The 16,707-nt window shown below is 39.9% G+C and overlaps 1 protein-coding gene across 2 annotated transcripts; it reads right to left on the minus strand.

Annotated features, from left to right (window-relative positions):
• Window positions 1-580: 580 nt before the first annotated feature.
• Window positions 581-16,686, minus strand: LOC125231742 (SNF-related serine/threonine-protein kinase). 2 transcript variants are annotated; one of them, XM_048137306.1, is made up of 8 exons: window positions 16,480-16,686; window positions 14,894-15,121; window positions 10,496-10,701; window positions 9,369-9,704; window positions 8,632-8,916; window positions 8,241-8,367; window positions 4,832-4,984; window positions 581-4,631 (listed from the first exon to the last, which is right to left on the minus strand). In XM_048137306.1, exons 2-8 carry the CDS (start codon window positions 15,113-15,115, stop codon window positions 3,984-3,986), a joined length of 1,977 nt encoding a protein of 658 aa, XP_047993263.1. In that variant the 5' UTR covers window positions 15,116-15,121; window positions 16,480-16,686; the 3' UTR covers window positions 581-3,983. The 2 variants fall into 2 exon arrangements, with proteins under 2 accessions (XP_047993263.1, XP_047993262.1); XM_048137305.1 differs by having other exon boundaries at window positions 16,476-16,686.
• Between the last annotated feature and the right edge of the window lie 21 nt (window positions 16,687-16,707).

A 16,707-nucleotide genomic window follows, 5' to 3' on the forward strand; every position in this document is an offset into this window, starting at 1 on the left:
CGGCATTATTTAGACGAAATATTTTTGATTGTGATACGTCAATCTACCACAGCCGTTCGGCACAGACTAAGCGCGTTTGTGCTGATCGGCTCTAAGTGTTGTTACACAAAATCAAGTTGAGGTGCCCTCTCTAGTTAACATAATTACTCAAAGCTAATACTAGCGGGTAAAAACGCATTTTATCCACTAGTGGGTAAAGTAATTTGACCTTGAATAAAGTCAAATTAACTGCTTTAAAATTGATAAAAGTAGGTAGGTGAATCTAGTAATAAAGATGATTTACCACCTGTGGAACTACTGGAAGCAGTGATAAACACATTTTTTGCGTTGGTAGTTTCCTCGCTATAGTGAGGGGAAAAGTTTTGTGTTAGGTAAGTAGTCACCATAGCCTATGGACGCCTGCAACTCCAGAAAAACGAGAGGTAGCACAGGTACTAAGCTGCGTATAATAAAATTGTGTCAAGAAGGTATTTTTTAACCCATCTATGAATATTCCCCTGATACGATATCAACAACAAAGATATTTCGGGTGTCGACGAAGGTACTCGACTCTTTAAAGCATATTCCATAAAACAAATTATTCGACACAAATACATTTAATAAATAATATTACACACAATACTGCAAATTATTTTTTTCTAAAAGGGCCTCTGGCAAGAAAACTATATGAGAGGGCGGTCATTTATATCCCTCCAAGAGGATCCTTAAGTAAATTAAAGCTACATTTGTAATATGGAAGTTTAGACGTTTTAATTTATTTGTAGAGGTATTTAATTATCAGAAATCATATTCGGGATTCAGGAGTGGAGGGTTATACACGATTTCGCCCTTGAAGTGAAATCAGATATACTATAGAATAATCCCGCAAATAACTACAAATAAAACTTAATCGTATTATGATAAATTTACTGATACATAAATACATACAAGACCTATGAACTACAAGTCGTGGACAATTTGCAAAAGCTTAATTAACGCCAAATACAGATGGCAACCAGGTACACAGTTATTAGAATATCAGTTTAAAACGCCTTAGCTATCCACTCGTATAAATTTAATATAAATGTATAAATTCAAAGCTCGGATAATATCTGTATTATTGCACTGAAAACCCCATTGTTTTTTTAATAATTGCTTCGATAATGAGAAAATACCATACATATAATGTATATGCAATAAATAACTTTGAAAATGAGCTTTATAATTTAAACTGTAGAAAAATATACGTAAATAATTCAGAAATCGGGAAATAATATATAGAAATATAAATAAGATTTACAATGCGTGCAGAAACAAGATATAGTAGTCAAGCACTTAGCGTTCCCAAACTGCCACTAGGTACTACACACGTATAGGTACCACGACACCAATGCTGCGACCCCGCCAGGCGGCAGGGGCCGCTATTCCGACGCTCCTATGTCATCTATGATATGAGAATAAAGTGCAATCAAAAGCTTATCAAAGAGAAACACTATATTTGATGAATCAGCCAATAAATTACGCAATCGTACATCGACATGAAATAATCGTAAGGCATTCAGAACTTCACAGCAAACCACAAGTTAATGTAATAATGAGTATGTTAGTGATTTTGTTCATGGCGCTAGTGAATCTTATGTATTTAAGTAGTAGATATAGGTACGTATAATTCGATTAAATACACTCCTTCACATCATTGCATTTTCTATATATAGAATTTAGTTTATTTTACATTTAAAAATCATCTTAAAAATGTCCTGCATAGAGTTAAAATAACAAGCACCAATAAAAAATCCAATCTCAAAGTACATTATTTATGAAAGATTTAAATAAATCGTAAATTGTATAGACGTTGGCACCAACCAGGACAAAGTGTCGTTAGTATAACAAACAATTTGTTAATCTTTGGTCTTGTTATTTTATTGCATTATCATGTTATCAAAGCACCCGTAAGGTACACAGAAGTAAAATTTTCATACTTCTAAGTCCACCTAGCAAGCCGCAAAATGTAGAGCATTGTATGTAAATAGGTAAATTAAAGTTACCGTTAGCACACATGATGACATCTTATTACAACTCTTAAAAACGAATTACCAAAACAATATAAGGGTCAGATCAAAGTGTTTGAGTCGCATGATGGAAAAATATACTTAACCCGTCGTCTGTTTCTGTCAAAAAATTGACATAAAATAATTAACTTTGAGGTATTTTTTAAAAGTCCAACGCCATATGTTAGGATTAGGATCCTTATCAAACACAGACGAAGGGTTAAATTTACCTAGGCACATTTAGCTTTCCACTGGATAAAGATACATATAAGGCAGTAATAATATTCAACTTTATTAACAGCTCCGAATAAGTTCAAATTTCAACATCTTTTATCATATGAATCAAAATATTAACATTTCTTTGACAACCCTCTGTGTTTTAATTATGTAGATGAGAAATGTTATTTTAGATACATTTTAGTGTATGCAATGCGTTTTTAGTTTCTATTTTTTCCACAATGCGACGTCTAAAATTTTGGACCCATAACTATAAAAAACTTTATACGTTATGTTCAACTCGCAATGGAAATGCAAGGGTGAAACAATGCTAAATATCGGAAAACTAGAAATGCACCATATAGGGCGATTTAATCGCTATAGTTATTGGTCGATACCGTAATTATTGGTCAGTCATAACTATAGCAATCACCCTAGCGGGTATTTAGAGGTACACTGAACCTGATATCACTGCGAGCTAAACATATCGGAACATGTTAATAGCGGCTCGCGAGCCGTGACCCGTTCATTTGATGGCGGAGTTCAAAAAACTGGACAATTGCTAACTGCTAGATAACCATAAAAAGTTCTACTAAAAGATAAAATAAATATTTTCTTTTTGTGACACATCGAAATTTTTAAACAAAATGTCCAAATGTTTGTACTCCAACCATAGAGACCCAAGTCGAACTTGAGCTTTGTAATAAAACCATAACGTTCCACCAAACTGAACAAAATTATCTGTACTTACTTAATTTAACGTTATATTTGAAATAGACTATTTATTTATTTACAACAATTTAATATTTATGTACACAGATAGCATGTTATACATTAAACATTTTTTCATAGTTAACATTCCCATTTTAAGACACATACAATTTACAAAACCAATCAACCTAACAGAAAACACGTCTAATTTAACTAACATGTAGGAAATGCCACAGTTTCTTACTAAACAAACTAGCAACCAACAGATTACGGAAGTTGAAGATATTCTAAAAGATAAAAACGATCGTAATTCTACGAGCGAGTCATAATTTCACCTTGGAATATTGGTCTACGTTTATGCTCAACATATCTTTTATGAATTGTCAGTACTTTTTCCATGTGATGACGATGAGGTTCAATTCCTACCCGTGAAATGAAATGGAGTAACCCTGTTTACCTATGAACCGTCTTAGTTAAAATAGGAAATGTTTCGTTACGTCGGGGTTACCGGAAACAAAATGAACAACGCTACCGCTCTATCCCGAGCGGCGAGGAGCCGACCGAACATATAAATTTCTCTCACTCATCATCAGCATCACGTAATCATATTCGTCCCAGCGTAAAGAAATCTTTTCAACAAGTTTCGATATGTGTAACAAATAGCAACGCATCGATCACATTCACTAAGTCGACAACGCTACCGGGATGCACAATTGAAATTAATTAAATATAAAGTTTTATTTATTGCTTCGTTCGAGACGGCAGTTCCGCACCGGACAATCATCATATTAAACTAAAACTTCCTAAACTAGAACTATCTTTTGGCGGTACGCGGAGCGACGGGCGGCACGAGCGACACGAACGGTCGTCGTATCGGCCGCGGCGAGTCGACGCGGGGAGCTCCGCGGCCGTCAGACTCGAGAACTCGGTGCGAACGGACACTCCGAGAGCCGGCCCGCCGGCGCCTCGAGCGCCATCACCGCGAGGAGACGGCTCATCCGACTCGCACCGGCGACGGCGGCGGCGGCGCTAGCACAGCCCGTGCAGGCGGCGCTGCTGCGGCTGCGGGCGCGCCGCCGCCAGCAGGCGCAGCAGCGGCCGCCCGCAGAACGCCACCAGCCCGCCCGCGCCCGCCCAGCGCGCCGCCGCCGCCTCCTCCACCTCGGCGATGCGGTTGAGCGAGCGCGACTCCCGCAGCCGCGACTCCTTGCGCGCCGCGCGCCGCCGCCGCCCCGTGCCGGCGCCGGCACCGGCGCCGCCCTGCGAGCGCGCGTCGCCGGCCGCGCCGCCGCCGGAGCCGGTCGCGGCGCCTGCTCCCGGCGCGCCCGCCAGCGCGGCGCGGGCTGCGGGGCGTGCGCCGGGCCCTCCGCCGCCCGCGCCGCGCTCCTGACTGTCGCTGGAGTCGTCGTGGGAGTCGCGGCGCGCGCGCGAGGGCGGCGCGTCGTGCTGCTCGGCGGCGCGCTTCTTCTTCTCGGAGTCGTCGTCGGAGAGGTCGGAGGAGGAGCAGGAGCCGGCGCGCGGACGGCGGCGGCGCACGTCGAGACGCTGGCGGCGCAGGGGCGGCGGCGCGGGCGGCACGCGGCCCGGCGCCGAGGCGCTCTCCGCCGCCGTCGCCTCTGAGCTCTCCGCGGACGCCGCCGCCGCGGGCGGTTCCGTTGCGTTATCTTCTAGATTCACCTGAAAATAGATTCGAATTGATTTCGCTTCGCTTCCGTTTAAATCGCATTTATTCACTCCCATTACAATTTCTAACAACTATCAGGCATAAATTCTCCTATTCCTATACATTGACAAATTTAACCGCGGCGGCACATTGAAAATCAATCTCCGATTCCACCCCGATTAGTACCCCGCACATGGTGTCGTTACATACGGACCCGGGTGAGCGTGACGGCGAGCGCGGCGGGCGGGCGCGCGAGGCGCAGGCGGCCCTCGGAGCGCGAGCCGCGGCGCGCGTCCGCGGCGCGCGCGCCCGGCCCGCTCTCCTCGTCGTCTTCCTCCTCGCGGACTATGCTGCACTTGCGTGACCTCTGTGGAATGTGGAAGGGTTAAAATATGCTTGACTAAGTCGCTCCACACAGAGGGAGGCGATGTGCTCGCGTGACTAACATCCGACGTAGATATGCCGAAATAAGTCGTTGGACAGAGAATAGAGCAGGCTCCAAGGGGATGTTCGTTTGCAAAAATAGCGCACCTCATTCTGACTTCAGATATATATTTTCTAGATCCCGGACATCATATAAACACATGTTGCCAACCAGTTTTGTGGTCCCCTTCCCCGCACCCCGGCAATCAAAAATCGCATACAAAGAAAAAAAAAATTTCATCAAACCATGCCGTGTGGGGTATCAAATGAAAGGGCTTACTGAGTAGTTCACGAATATATAGCATACTATAACATTTATTACACTTCCTCTAAGATTTTTTTTGAAAGTTTACTGATATGCTCGATTTTCGAGTTAACTTTAAACCACTATTGCTTGAGAAGTTATGAATATATTGTAATCGTTATTATTTTAAATAACTAACAATAGTCCATTGTTTGCGAACCAAGTTCGTACAGTAAAAAAGTTGCATGGAGGAGCGGGGGAGCAATCAAAAATGGCGAGTTTCGATGTTTCAATATGGTTCTTAAAATTCGGTTTCTGAGTGGAATTTCATTGCGGGACAATATAATTGACAGATTAAAGTGGGAGGAAGAAAGCAGGAGTAGAAAAAATAATCTAATGGCCGCTGTACACATATGGCCAACGGTTCCACCAACCCTTTGTGAAACCCCTTGGCCAAGATAAGAGCCGCTGTTTACACATTGGCGAACCAATCACTTGGCATTGGCTCTTCATGAAAGATGGACGTGGAATGGAAAATTCTAGGTCATAGACGTTGTCAGAAAAATTTAGTAAAATTAAATTAACCCGTAGTAAAATTAAATTATTTGAAATATTAACATTTTTTTGAATATTCTGATAAGAACATTTATCTTTTTTAGGAAATACATAAAACATTTGCAAGGTTATTTTATTTCCTAAAATCTACACTATTATTGGCATAGATAAACTTATTATTTTCGTAAATATTTCACTACTGTCCTCTCTGACGGCTGACGACCAACTGAATGAAGCGCCAACGTGTAAACGCAGTTGGCCATTGGCGCCAAGATCCATTGATGTGTGGACAAAAAACCGACACCAATCGGTTGGCCGGCAAGCGCAAGCGCCAACTGCCAACTTACGGCCAAGTAGCCCTCTACACGCTTGGCCAAGGGGGTTGGTGGAACCGTTGGCCATATGTGTACAGCGGCCATAAAACAACAGTTATACACAACGTTTGGCCACGAGAAAAATATCGAAACTCGCCATATTTGATTGCTCCCCTCGCTCCCCCATGCAACTTTTTGACTGTATTAACAATTTTTTTGTATACAATGGACTATTGTTAGTTATTTAAAATAATAATGATTAAAATAGATTCATAACTTCTCAAGCAATAGTGGTTTAAAGCAGGGATGTAACGGATGTGGTTTTAACGGAACCGGAAGCGGAAGCGGAAGTTTTGAATTTAGTTTAACGGAAGCAGAAGCGGAACCGGAACCAGAAGCGGAAGTTATAGATGTTAAAAACGAAATGAAAAAATACCACATAGGTATAACATAAACCAAAACTAATTAAATTACCTAGAACTTTTAGGTGTTTACTGTTCAGCCTGTAATCAGCAGTTTGTAATCAGCCTTTAGGCCCACTTAGGTTTTAAAAACGAAAAGAAAAGTTACCTGATATTTTATCTTAAGTATATCATTCATTACAATCCAAAAATTTAAATCACCTTGAACTTTAAGATTGTTTGTTGTTTAGGTAATCACTAAAAATCACATAAGAATCCTTTTAAACCTTTATTATGCCGTAAAAGGTTTTAGAAACGAAAAGAAAACTTACTCGTAGGTAGTATAATACAATCCAAAACTAACCAGTAAAAATTATATGTGTAATTGTTAGCACACAATTAAATTTTTAAATTAAATGGAGTGATTGTAAAAGAAGTAAACTGTATTTAATAAACAAATCTAAGGGGAGCTTCTAAGGGGATCGTAGATAAGCCCTGCACCACTGAATAGTTGTTCACTCGCTACTAACTAGGTGGACAGGACAAATATTGGCGCGCAATGGAATGAAGCGATTAATGTTTAGTATCGCAGCACGTGGCAAGCGGAGAGATGAGCGAATGATAGGTATAGACCTGTTGGTCTTTGATGTACGCCGCTCATGTCCCACCGTCGCGCTAGGTTCCGACATCCGTTATAACTTCCGTTTGAAAAATAACAGAACCGGAACAGAAGCGGATGTGTAAAACAAAACGGAAGTTCCGCAGTAACGGAAGCAGAAGCAGAACTCCGTTACATCCCTGGTTTAAAGTTAACTCGAAAATCGAGCATTTCAGTAAATTTTCAAAAAAAATCTTAGAGGAAGTGTAATAAATGTTATAGTATGCTATATATTCGTGAACTACTCAGTAAGCCCTTTCATTTGATACCCCACACGGCATGGTTTGATGAAAAATTTTTTTTTTCTTTGTATGCGATTTTTGATTGCCGGGGTGCGGGGAAGGGGACCACAAAACTGGTTAGCAACATGTGTTTATATGATGTCCGGGATCTAGAAAATATATATCTGAAGTCAGAATGAGGTGCGCTATTTTTGCAAACGAACATCCCCTTGGAGCCTGCTCTAGAAAAGAAAACGCGTGCCCGACCTCTATGACGCACGTCTGCGTTACACGTTCAGCGTGCCATGAGTGCCCCGCTCTGTGTGGACCCGCCATTTGAGGTGCAAGTGTGCCCAAAAAATTGTCGGTGTCCCCAATTAGCAAATGAAATAGCGCTTCATAAAACCTTGAAAAAATACTGATTTTGAACTGGATAGTCTGGATACAATATTTAAAGCCTATGCAAGAACATCGATCCCTCCGATCGTATATTTTGCCAAAATTGAACTTAGGTCCCTAATCTCCATTTACTACTACTTTAGTAAATAAATATGCTAACCACAAAATTATAATTTTTAAAAGCCCCCGACACAGCGGAATGATTACCATCAGACATGGCTAAGAACACACCTGACTAATTGAACTTTAAAACAAAAAAAAAACTAAATTTAAATCGGTTCATCCGTTCGGGAGTTACGTTGAGACAGACAGACAAACACGTAACTTATAACACCCCGTCGATTTTGCGACGGGAATTAAATACTGATCTATTCGAACTGTTTTGAAACATTTTTTTTAGTTACTTACGGGTGGAGCGTCCTGCGGCGTGCGAGGCGCGGTGGGCAGCGGCGGCGGCGCCAGCAGATTGTTTGATCGTGACCCTCCTCGAGACACGGTTAGCACCTCGGGCCTTCGCGCCAAGTTTTCTTCTTGCCTGAACAAATAAAATATGATTATACAACCTAGATCCTTTGTTGATCTGACCCTGTCGGAATCAATCTCACGAGACACTAGAAGCAATGGTACTGCAGAAGATTTTTTATTGAGATAAATGTTTTGAAAGATCACGGAATGCTGCAACAAATCCGCTGCAAAGTCGGTATTCACAGGGATACCTATTATTGGGTTTGTTCTAAGCTACTATTTGATATAAGTGAATCGAGAACAACCTAGAGACAAGAGATATATCTTAACCTACCTTTTAGCTCTAAGCTTCCTCTCAGCTAGCAAATAGTAAGTAGCAGTTATATGATTATATTCATTCTTCTCCAGCGCCTCAAGTATTTGCTCTTTGGTCGCAACGCTCGCCATTCTTTGCATGATAGTCGCGCGGTCTTCCTCAGACAATTGTTCCCTAGCGACAAGCGGGGTGTCACACTCTTGTGAGGGAGCTGATTCGCCGCCCGTCACCCAGGGGTCGGCGGAGATCTCCGCTAGCGTAGCGCGTTTCTCTGGCTCGCGGACTAACATGCGACCGATTAGTCTGGGGAAAAATAGAAATTAAACACTGGAAATATTGTTTGCAATTTGAAAGTAGGTGTTATAACGTTCTCAGATCTGTTATGTGTGAGAATAACACAACTTACATAATCCCTAAAGGATTAATAGACGACTTACGCAAGTGCTAACGTTTAGGTAACGTTGACGCATCGATCGTAATAGACTGCCAGTCTGCCAGTAATCGTTACAGTTATTAACCTTCATATTTAATTAAGGATTAGTATGGCGCGTATACCATCAGTTATTGGTGTAGCGTTGAAAGGGTTAATCAAGTCTTTGATGTTGTAAGAGAGTTTTGTAAATATTTATGAAATTACAGGCACTTCAGATACATTATCCTAGACAGCTGAGTTATTGTCCAACTTGACAATAGATCGCGTGCTTCGCGTGATGCCACTTATGCCATTAGAAAACCACTAATCTTGCTATACTTACTTTTTACAACCTGTTGATATATGCGGTGGAATTGTGTATTTACAGTCCATGATCATCGTCAGCGTTTCACTGTCGTTGGCTTCTTGGAATGGAGCTTGCCCGCACACGAGCATGTAAAGTATGACCCCGAGCGACCACACGTCCACGGCGGGCGCGTCGTACGAATCCCCTAACAGAATCTCAGGAGCTGAATACGCTAAGGAACCACAGGAAGTCTCTAGTTTTTGTCCGGGACAAAATTTATTGCTAAAACCAAAGTCAGTCAATTTCACTACACCTAATCTTTCGAAGAACACTACGTTTTCAGGTTTCAGGTCTCGGTGGACGACGTGTAACCTGCAATCAACACAAAAGCGATTATTGACGTGACGTGAACATTGTAACGATCAGCAATCATTTTAAACTGGCGTTACGGGCGTAATTTCTCTTCCCGTCAAACAAACAATCAACTAGCCTTTTAAGTTGTTAAAATAACAACAATGTTGGGCACAGATAAATAAACCTGACTTTGCGAGTTAAACACGTACTTTGAACATCATGAATATCATAGAATAGTAAAGAATGCTAAGTGGAAGAAATAATCATCTGTACCCTTTTGACTCCAACTCATTGAATACAAGTGTAAGGCTCATTAACACGTGTGAAAGATCGCATTACCTGAACACTACTAACTCAGTGTGTTTCAATAATGCCTGTTTTATTTAAAAGAGTTTTTCTCGATAAATTGTAATTTACTTTTGTAATGTTTTAACTGTAGACACATGTCCCATTAAACCAGTGGTGGGCAAATTTTACTCACTGGGGCCCAAAATATGAAGGAATTTTTAGAAGCGAGCACAAATTTACACCGAAAATGCATTCTTACTACAGTGCTGACCATATCACACACTATTTTGAAGGACTAGTGGCGGGCCGGATCCAATCCGGGCCGTACTTTGCCCACCTCTGCACTATATGATGGGTTGCTTAAGTCAGATTTGTTCTTCTTCTTCCTCGTTCCCTCAATGCTGAGGATCGCGACCACAAGAAGCGTGTCTCCATTGAACGCGGTCATAAGCATCAATTTCACGAATGTGCATAGAGGATTTTCAAGATCTGACGGAGCATTGACTCTATGTTATATTCACCTGTGGCAGTATGAGATTGCGCGAACTATTTGTCTGAAGTAATTGCGGGCGAGGGACTCGGACAAGCCGGACTCGTGCCGCATGATGTAGTCGTAGAGGTCGCCACCATCGCCCAGTTCTAGGATCAGGTATAGCTTGGTTTGTGTGTTTATTACTTCGTACAGCCTTACTACGTTGGGATGTTGGACTAATTTCATGCAGTGAACCTGAAACAATGGTTTTTACTATAGATATTTGATCAACAGAATTCAATTCAACAAATGTTCAATTACTTCTTGAACTATAATATTTTCAACTCCAATTTTGCAGTCTTCCGAAAACAAGTTATCGAAATTCTCAGCCATAGATCACCATCGCCATTATGTTGAGTTTGGTTTCAATTTTATTATATGAGTCTCATTGTTATGTTTTGGGTGGCATTCCAAATCATAACCTGTGTGCAACTTAATTTATTTCATGTTATAAATGTCGTCTGTTTTGTGTGCCTAATAAATAAATAAATGAATTTTTGATGTGAAACTTATTCCAACTACCTACTCAACTCAGCCAATGGACTTAAAACGCAAAATCTCCACTAAAGCTAATAAACATGTATGGATTACATTACACATAATGAGATTAGAGGATTAAGTGGATTACAACCCATCATATATGCGCACTTACGCACTAGTCTAGTATAAATACAATTAAACTAAAGATTAACAATTTGTGACAATTGTAAATTACGCGTTTACACTAGCACACCTATTCTCACAACTCATACAAACACAGGGAGCAATTTTTCCTGTTTGTGTGTGTGTATATAATTATGACGTGAGGACAATTAAATTTATTTATAATGTATTTACACATTATGTGACTGTTTGTAAAGAGAAGAAAAGTTCTTTGAAAATATGCACAGTTTTGGCAAATTTTGGTTTGGTTAGTGGATTTTTTATGTGTAGGGTTTGCCTGTCTATTTGTAGATACAGTAGAACCCGGTTAAAACGATCACGTTTAATACGATTTCCCGCATATTACCAGGGGCGGCTCACTCCGCGATTCTATCGCCGCGCTACAAGTACATGCTGGCGGCCGCGAGTTCGCGGCCTAATCAGGGGTGGCGCGCGTTTTCACGGAACGCACGTTCGCAGTTGTGCAGCAGTGCGCAGTGTTCTATTGTTAGGTACTCTACGTCACGAGTTTTTTTAAGGTTCATATGCGTTGTCAGCGTGTGAAATGGCTAATAACGCATAGTTAAATAAATATCATGAATAAAATAAATACCATAGGACATTTTTACACAGATCTACTATTGATTAAGTCCCCCGGAAAGGTTCAATAAGGCTTGTGTTGTTGGAACTTAAACAAAAATATATAAATACTATATATACACCTACAAAGTACCCAAGACTTGAATATAATAGTATAACATTTTATCTGAGTATTAATTCGTTTTAATCCATAGGCAACCCTATCGCCGAACGCCGCGCACGTGCGGCTCGTTTCTTTGTAAAAATTTTGTAGGCATTTAAAAAGGCGGCATGTCGTGAACATCAAAGCAGTGGGCCTTCTGTACTTGTACTATTATATATTCTGTGATATTACGCCATTTTACGCCGGTCCCTACAATTTGAGACTTGTTTTCAGACATTTTTTCACGGTTAATACGACTCGCGTCTCCGCTTAATACACCATCTAAAACCACACACCTTGCATTACTTTACAACTTTATTTATGCAGGTGACCAAAATCGGAACTAATTTTACTGTACTTAATTACGCGATTCTGGCGGCACCGCCACCCGTAAAGATAAATTTGTAATTTGTCGTCCTAACTCAGTGCGATAGTTCGTACCTACCTACATACACTTCGCTCATTATCACTACTGTGGTGTTGAGTTTCTGAATTCTTTGTCCCATCTTTGATTCAGTGATGTCGAAAATGAGAAGAAAAGCATTATCGCTCCTAGAAAAAGTAACCATATTAAAAGTTTACGATTAAAAATTACAATTTTGTCACGTTTAATACGATTTCCCGTATAATACGCTTTTTTGGCTGGGTCCCCTCAGAATCGCTTTAAGCGGGTTCTACTGTATGTGACTTTCTTAGATATGTGTCTTCTTTATCAGTACTTAATAGTTTTGTGTAAACAATCCTGAGTAGAATAGCGAAACAAAGTCACAGGTGAGAGTCAAAGTCTGACACTCTCACTTGATGATCAAAACAGATTTATTTTATTTTATTTTTATTTTTATTTTATTTATTGAACATAGTGCAAGCTTACAGTCTGAACCAATACACCTACACATTAACAATACATGCAATATAATAAAAATAAAACATGCTTAGGTAAAATGTCGAACAAGTCAAACTAATCAAATAAACAATTAAGAGGAAAAATAAAATGAGAAAATTTAAAACAATGTCAAAACAGATTACAGGTCAGTCAAATAAAAATTTATAAATTGTCTAGCAGTTTTGCATAAGTATGCTAAACGATCGGCAAACATGTCAACGTCAACGTGCTGAGTGAGCATCGCCTGGAGAAGCGTTAAAGCACGCGTGGTGGGCGCGTGCCTCGCGTAACACGTGCGAGCGGTCGGCCGCTGCAGCAGACACGGCCGGCGACGCGGTGCCACCGCCCCCTTCAAGTCGCGCGGCACACGCTTGGGAACTAATAACCCTATCTTTCCTAACACATCTGGGCTATCAACATGGTGGTGGATGATGGAGAGATAGTGTATCAGGAGCAGCAACTTCCTCCTCAAACCGAGGGTGTCTAGCCCAACCATCCCCGAGACAAAGATGGAAGGGTAGAGGTACGGGTAGTATCCATAAGCTTTCTTGTACAACCAGCGTGCAAATTTCCGTTGTGTTTTCTCAAGCATTAAGGAATACTTGGCTTCATACGGATCCCAGACAACCGCACCATACTCCAACTTACTGCGTACGTAAGCATTATAGAGAACCTTGGCCACTCCGACGTGAAATTGCTTGGATATTCTCATTACAAATCCTAAGGTTTTACTGGCCTGCCTGCTAATGCTAGTGATATGCGAATGGAAGTCAAATTTGCTATCCAACATTAAACCCAGGTCACGAATATCAGTGACTTTCTCCAAAGACGAGCCCGCTAGACTGTACTCAGTTTGGAGTGCGGAACGTTTACGTGTGAAAGTTATCGCCTTACACTTTTTGGCATTAAAGGGAAGTCTATTTCTCACGCTCCACCCAGCAGCAGCATCAATATCAGCTTGCAACGCCGCACTGTCACTACTATCACCAATGCCTAGGAGCAGCTTCAGGTCATCGGCGAAAAGAAGACATTTAGCTGCCCTAAATGTATCAGGCAAGTCATTTATCATAATAAGAAAAAGAGTGGGGCCAAGGGTACTGCCCTGACTTACACCAGACAGCGTACAGTAATCGCTAGACTCGAAGCCGCTCACCCTAACGTACTGTTGCCTACCGCACATATAACTAGCTAAGAACTCTAATAGCTTCGGCGTGAAGCCCACTAGCGCCAACTTGCCCAGCAATATGTCATTGTCGACCAGGTCGACCAGGTATTTAACTGCATGCAGTATTTTGATACTGTAATGTATTATCACATTACAGTATACCTGTCGTCCTATGTATGGACTCTGAAAATAAATATTGGTTTTATGGACATAGTTTTCATACACTTTATCTTATACTTTTAAACGAGCAATTCTTGTATATTTATTTATTTATTTATTTATATATATATTTATTTACACTGACGATCTCGGAAACCGCTCTAACGATTTCGCAGAAATTTGTTATGTGGGGGTTTTTGGGGGTGAAAAATCGGTCTAACTTATCCTTAGGTCCCGGAAAACGCGAATTTTCGAGTTTTCATGCGTTTTTCTTCGCGCGCCATCTCGTGTGCAGTAGTTGTACTGTTAAGACAGAATTCTTTCGGTCGATGTAAGTACTATTTATTGCAAACACTAGATGGCGACACAGGTCAAGGCTAAAACGAATAGAAAATACACTATTTGAGTTTTTGTGGCGAAATGCGCGCCATCTCGTGTGGAGTAGTTGTGTTGTTAAGACTGAGAATTCTTTCACTCGATGTAGGTACTATTCATTTTTGAACTAGATGGCGACACATGTCAAGGATACGACAGAACCGAGCGAAGCTCGGTTGCCCAGATATTTTTTCATTAAAATGGAAGGAGTCAATTTGTAATAATTTTATTTTCATATTAAAAATATAAAATAAAATACATAAATTTTGACTTTGAAGTCTTGTACTCTCATATGATTATTAGATAATATTATATCCATTTGGCTAAATTTTATCATAATATTCTACATATTGTGTCAAGTTGCCAATTCAGCATATTTAATTATTTACTTTAATAAAATATTAAATATAAAAAAACTCACCTCTTGAAATAAATGTGATGTAGAAACATCATCTAACTTGCTCTTGTCTATAACTTTTACTGCAACTTTTTCTCCAGTGAAGACATGCCGAGCCAACTTCACCACAGCAAAGTGGCCGGAACCAAGGGTATCCAGGAGGTCATACAACCCAGCAATTTTGGTCTCATATGGACCTCCTGCTATCCCCACTCCACCTCCAGCTCCTCCTCCGTTGTTATTCATTTTATTCTGAAACAAATATTTACACATTTAGCTTTGTAGTATAGTTAAGTAAAATATTCTTATAACAAACCAACTAAAGTAAAATCCATAAACCTACGGACCAAATTGACAAGTAAGTGTGAAGGAATGTTGCCACAGTTTGGCCAGTGTCGTTCTTATCGATATTAAAATTATTATTACATCGTAGATTTAAGGTGCACCCAGACGGGACAATGAAATTGGCAATTTGATCGGCTAATCAATATACCAACTTTTTCTGTGATTTCGACAGATCAAAAGGTCTGTAGACCGCTAATTAGAGATATTTTTTTTATTTCGAAGCAGCAATAATATTATTCGAAAATTATATAGATATTTATGATATAATTGCCATAGCGTGACAGATAATTTATTATCGTCGGACATGGTATTTTATTTTTTACCTACAGGCTCGGAAACCTTTTTATGTTTTAAAACTAGTGGGTAAAAATGCATGGTATTCATCCACTACCTCGAAGATACATAGAACAAACCAAAATGTGTACCTCTTATTTGAAACTCATATACTTATTCTTGATTTAAACTTGTCTATTGTATGTACTTTACAACTTGTCGATATATTGTTATCGACATATACCCTTCCCTATTTTAATTTTGCTGTTCCTGGTATCATTTTACCTGTCAGTCATTTGTCAATTTAGTCCGTAGGCACACCTCGGACACTGGCGATCAAATATATGAAAGAGGCGCGTTCCTAGCACACAGTCTAAGCTCGTGTAGGTGAACGCGTACCGTGCTTGTATGAGTGGGATATGACAGATCTACTGGTCGCGTTTTTGACAGGCGGTAACTGTGAGGTAACCGAGAGGGGGTGGGCGCCACTTTCAGCGGGGAGAAGGAGTGGCCATACTGTACGATAGTACTCTTTATTATACTGTGCCGTAGGATTATGAATTTTACTTTAGATAATGCTTTATTTTTAAAACTTTAGTCACAGAGTCTGGAAAATCCAATAAAAGAATTATATATCATGAATATATTAATTATAAAAAGAAATACTTTCTATTATTTAAATGAACAAAATTAAGCACTATCTCTTAGCATGAAATAAAAAATATCATTGAATACCAAATATGCAAAATTATTACAATGAAATATCTTCTAATGCGGATTAGAATAAAACACAAACACAATTATTTACATAACAATACGATGTTGTTGATAAGTTCATGTTTATCAAAAAAATATGGGGGATGAAGGCAGGCATTAGACTCATGACCTAGTTTACGATATTAGTAATATATATGGTACATAAATCGACATATATTGTATGTTATAGTAGATATAGAAGTGCCGTCTATATAGTAAAATACTTGCTTACCTACGTGGAAAATTTTATTATTTTATAATAAGCAGAGAGAACCAACACTAGGGTAGAATACCCATCAACTTCCTTCACGTGTCATAGTTGATAATTTCAGAGTCACACTAACATGATTTGTAACGGTAATTAGTCTTTAAAACAACAAAATCGCATTATTTAGTTATAAAATTGTAGTATCGAACGTAAGTAAAAATTGATTGAAGTCACAATTTCGCCATTTCACAAAACC

The sequence above is a fragment of the Leguminivora glycinivorella genome, chromosome 12, assembly GCF_023078275.1.
Source record: "Leguminivora glycinivorella isolate SPB_JAAS2020 chromosome 12, LegGlyc_1.1, whole genome shotgun sequence".
NCBI lineage: Eukaryota > Metazoa > Arthropoda > Insecta > Lepidoptera > Tortricidae > Leguminivora > Leguminivora glycinivorella.